This window comes from Rhizopus microsporus (genome assembly GCF_002708625.1).
Source record: "Rhizopus microsporus ATCC 52813 unplaced genomic scaffold scaffold_15, whole genome shotgun sequence".
In the NCBI taxonomy this organism is placed as follows: Eukaryota; Fungi; Mucoromycota; class Mucoromycetes; order Mucorales; family Rhizopodaceae; genus Rhizopus; species Rhizopus microsporus.
Window position 1 is genome coordinate 384,669 of NW_019671930.1, and position 5,091 is coordinate 389,759.

A 5,091-nucleotide genomic window follows, 5' to 3' on the forward strand; every position below is an offset into this window, starting at 1 on the left:
TAGCTCTCCAATTGATATTCAAAACGGGGATAGTTGTAAGATATCAACTCCAGATTCTGAAGGTTGGGAAACTTGTGCATGATGTATTCAACAATGCCTAGATGACTGACCCGACACACGCGTAAAGACTTGATGTTTCTATGTGGTTGTGTAGACAATATTTCAGGTGTGGTAGGTATTCTGCTCCCCACATCCGAATAAGGCGTCTTTGAGTTTACGATTAAAGATGTCAAGTTAGGGCAAAGCTGGATTATTTCATCATAGTCTATAAGTGACCAAAAGATTTCCATCTTGTCGATAATCAAGTGCGTTAAGTTGCTAAACTCTGGTAATCGCTGACAGAGTTCTTTCATTATGGGAGTAGAAGGATGCTCTGGTGGTAAATAGACGTGAGTGAGTGAATGACGAAAAAGCGAAATAAGTATGTTGTAACAATCAAAGTAATTGCGGTGTTCAGTTAAGTCAAAAGGGTTAGTAAGTTCCTTTATATGAGGCCAGTGCTTTGATGCGGCAGTGGTAATAGTACGCCAAGAATCATAGTTACTAATCAAACCCTTAACGCGTTCTACGTTTGGACAGGCTTCAACAAGTTCATTGATGTAAAGCTCTGCTGTTTCATATTTTCGGTATCTTGTGCTAAGGCATATGGTTCGAGTAAGGTGCCCTGCGCTGCTGTTTTTCATACAGTGTAAAAATCTTTCCATGGTCTCATCGTTGCATAAATCTACGAGGCTATACAGACACGTCCTTGCAACCTGGCTCCATCTCTTACAGACAAGCTGATATTGCACCATCCAACTTTTCTTGTACTTGGCGCTTGTCTGAACATATGCAAAAATCTGCTGTAAAATTTCACTAGGTATCTCATTGAAGCCTGGCATATTGAGATAAAGTATACACAAGAACGATCAACTGTCAAGTAAAGGATAACTCAAAAGAAAAGCGCAGGATATGCTGCGCACAATATATCTTGTAGTATGGCTGCGATCTTTGCCTGAAAAAGGAAAGACATAAGCTGTTGATTTACTTTTTTCGTTTAAATAATTCATAAAGGAAAGCTAGAATCTTCGTTCACCAAAACTATTGAACATAGCTTGGATCCATCCCTAACAGGACGAAAACTTGTTCTAGCATCATGGAGGATAAAATCTCTCCATCTAAATACACCCTTTTATTTCATGACTTATTTTTAGCCAATCAAAATCGATTTAGCTTAAGCGTAATCTTTTATTCACATAATCAAATGCTTTTGCCCTCTGTCTGTTCTAAGGGACCATATTCCAAATACCCGGACTCATCTTAAAATAATAGTTATTATGAGGCGAAATCTTCTTGTAGAATGTTTCATTGCTCTCCGACTTGAAATTGATGTGGGACAAATAGGCCTCAATCTCATCATCTGAAACAGAGCCCGCTGTATATAGTCGCTGATAATGTTGCCGTACTATCCCTCGCATAGCTGTCGGATCAGGAGTACGATCTGAGGATCGTGTATGTGCCGTAGTGGTTGTTGAAAGGTAATTATCCAAAAATTTTCACTGAGAACATGTGTTGCTACATGTTATGTTGTTGGCGTAAACGCTTAACGAATCCAGCGGATTTCTCACCCTGTTCCTTCATCTAACGCCTGCTTTTGGGTCCTCGATGGTAACCCATTCTTGCTGCAATTGTTTTAACGCTCAATAGATGGTCATTATAAGCTGTACTCGTATGGCCAATGGTGGCTTTCCTTCCAAAGTACGATTTCTTCCTTGTTCTAACTGGCGTATGGATGCATTCCTTCAGCCCATGTACGAGTAGCTATAGTTCCTAATCACTTTCTTAGCAAATAGCTTAACACGATCCCATTTATCTGCTGCAGTTATCTGCTTATTTGCAGTGAGGGTAGAAATTAGATCAGTAATCTTGTCAGCAAGCAATGGCTTAACAACGAAACTGACATACAAAACAGAATAATCGGACCATTTATGATGTAGACGAGTAATGTGAGTGTCCTTAAGATTATGGTGAATGTCAAGGGGCAAGATTAATTCGGACGAAGAAATGTGAGATTATTGAAAGCATCTTATATCATATATTTGTGATCGTAGGTATCTCATGTAATCTTTTTGTGTTTTCGGAGAATTGGATTTGATTAAACTGTTGGCATTCAACAAGGCATAGTGGCATATGGTATTGCTCCGCATAATTATTGAGAGGAGTTAGAAGCCGAAGTGCTCGGCTGCACTCCTGATGATGAACTTGTATAACTTTCAGTGGACCATTGTTTATCGTGTGTTTGATTATATGTAGTTTCTTCAGGAGGAGGAGTAATTTGCTGGTAGGCGACAAATTCATGATAGCGTGCAAATTGAATAGGAGCCTCATTATCCATTTGCTGAACAGAAGATTAAAAATCTTCTGTCAAAGGACGAGCCTCATCCTCGTCTATGAGATCGTTGCCTTCCTTGTCAGAAGTGGTGGACATAGCCCCACCATCCTCTTCTCTATAATCAGAATCATCACTATCCTCCTCGGAATCCTGTATCTGAGTGTTTACTGTAGAAAGATCCAATGGAACAGGTTGTTTAAGTTGATGAGATCTACAATCGTGCTTTTTATGAGAATTTAAAGGGAAATTTCTACGGGGGCGCTTGAAAGATCATTGGCCATTCTTATGACAACTGTAACAGATAACTCTAGCTTTAGATTCGGCACATTCGGATTTGGTGTGACTCTCCTTCTGACAATAGCGACACCAGATTGGCATATTGTTCCAAGTGGATGTACGCGTCGTATTTGTCATATTCATGGTTCTTCCCGGTGAAGGAATTTTACCACCTTCGTAGTCAGCTAATGGCTCACATAATAACAGCTATTCGAAACTCAAACGAGAATGGGCTGGTTAATCCGAGGAAGCGCCAAAACTTCCAGCTACTTCGAGTCGTCTATCTTTGCTTTAAACGACTCTACTGCTCCTGAAGATGTTTCACATGGCTATGATCGCTTGAGGCCATAAATTTTTAAGCCTTTTTTTAAGGCAAACAGTTGGTGCACTCAAAAATGCACTCAAAAATGCACTCAAAAATAGGCCAATGCTACGAGCGCTTCCTTGAGGGCGCTACCTATGTTATCACTTTACAACTCCATACTACCAAATTCTCTGCCTAACCTAAGACTGTCCAGTTCATTCACTCTGATATAAAATCTGAATGGATCATCATTATACATGTTCTTGCATCTTTGTTGATCAAACTGATAACATAGAATTAAAAATAAAGCAGTATCGACATTTCTTTTTTATCCCTTCTTCTTGAAAAGAGACATTCCAAGATGGTAACTTCATAAACTCATGTTTAGCTTGACGCTGCGCATTGAAAAGCTTTGTTGAACGACATCATAGGTAGTGAATAGAGATAGTGCCCGTAGCGTTAGTCTATTTTGAATGCATTTTTGAGTGTACCAAGTGTTTGCCTTGTTTAAAGGCTCCACTTCTGACACTGTCTTTGTCGATATCTCCTCCGTCGAGAATAAAAAGCTTTTCGTTAAAGAACTTAAAGAAGTGTATTCCGACAACTCTCATCTGTGGGGTATCGAGGATTGTTTCCGTCGTAGTTACAGTCGCTTATATGCCAAAATCACCTTCTCAGCTGAGTTTACAAAGAAAGTCTATGATGAAGGCTCCGAATTCCCCTCCTCCCCCTACCGTTTTGTTGAACATCAATCATTGTCAGTTAATTCTGAAATCTTAACTATCACGGTCTTCCTCGTCAATATGGCCGAAAGGCTCGTGGCTTAGGACAACTTCAAGCGGACATGCTGCATAACCTTTCTATTTGCGGTACAATACGTGACAACGGTATCCTTTCTGGAACTGCTGGTGTGTTCTTTGGCCGCAGTTACGCCGTTTTGGAGCTCAAGAAGTATTCTATTGCCTCCTTGACTCACAAAGTTCATTGGCAATACTCTTCTGTTGCTACTTTCACTGTCGATTCTGTTAAACGTAACTTTGAAGTGCTTGTATATGCTCATTGGCGCTTCATGCTCCTTTATTGCCGATCTTGTCACAGTCCATCTCACGCAGCTGTCGACTGCCCTGTCAAATTGCGTATTGCCATCTGTTATCTCTGCAATGAGATCGAATATATGTCTAATGGCCGTCCTCGTAAGAACTCTTATGTCAGTTCTACTGCATCCAATAAGAAGGCCTGTAAGTCACCTGTTGCCACACAGGTTTTTCTTTATGACAGTCAGACTAAGAAACCAGTAGTGAGAAGCGCCTCTACCCAGCCTTCACCGGCTGCTCACCCTACTCCGGTCAACTCTAAGATTGATCTTCCTCAGTCAACCTCTGATGTTTCTGCTGTTTCGACTGCAGCAGCCACTGGTCCTTCCCCTGCCTCAATTCGATCTTCTGCACGCTATCCTCCTCATCAGACAAGGCCTCAGATCACTGCTGCTTTAATCTCTTCTGAAGATACTCCAGTCGTTTCAGAAAAAGCCTGCTCCGCCTGTAATCAAACTGGCCATCCATCTAAGAGAAGCAATCAATGTCATTTGAATGCCAGGAATAAAATTCCTGTTTTTAGTTCTGAGGCTGTTGAGAGTGAATCAATGGAACTTGATAATGATGATGCCTCCCATCACCAAGATGCTCCCTCTAATGTTGATCCTGCGTCAGCCGTTGGCTTTCGTAATAACCAATCGGGTATTTCTGGATACCCTAACCATCAATAATCTATCTTATGATAGATTATCACTCGTTAGGCCATGATAGTTGAGGGTAGTTCCTTCAATGCATCGACTATCTTTTCAAACTCTTCATAAACCTCTACTACCAATACCACTACTATCACTACTACTATCACTAATTTTAAAGTCGCAACTATTAGCTGTCGTGAGCTTCGCAAATCTGGCGATCCCTCTATTTGAAATCATTTTACTCGTTAGCCTAGCGCTTGTTCTTTTGATACTCTCGCTCTCCAAGAAACACATGCTTCTTTAGTTGAGCTATAACAAGTATTCCATACTCAATTTTAGGCTAAAGATAGCATTTGGCGACGTCACCATAGCCTACTGTTTTTGACTCGGACAAATGCGTTCTTTTTTTTT

The 5,091-nt window shown here is 40.7% G+C and overlaps 2 protein-coding genes across 2 annotated transcripts; one reads left to right on the forward strand and one right to left on the reverse strand.

Moving 5' to 3' along the window:
• Positions 1 to 87: 87 nt before the first annotated feature.
• Positions 88 to 881, reverse strand: RHIMIDRAFT_240104 (uncharacterized protein; the record flags this gene model as incomplete). The annotated part of the gene is made up of 2 exons (XM_023609309.1): positions 88 to 138; positions 192 to 881. 2 exons carry the CDS (start codon positions 879 to 881, stop codon positions 88 to 90), a joined length of 741 nt encoding a protein of 246 aa, XP_023463705.1.
• A 2,914-nt stretch (positions 882 to 3,795) lies between these two features.
• On the forward strand, positions 3,796 to 4,716 carry RHIMIDRAFT_240106 (uncharacterized protein; the record flags this gene model as incomplete). The annotated part of the gene is made up of 1 exon (XM_023609310.1): positions 3,796 to 4,716. The coding sequence occupies one exon, from the start codon at positions 3,796 to 3,798 to the stop codon at positions 4,714 to 4,716; it is 921 nt and encodes a 306-aa protein (XP_023463706.1).
• Positions 4,717 to 5,091: the final 375 nt, after the last annotated feature.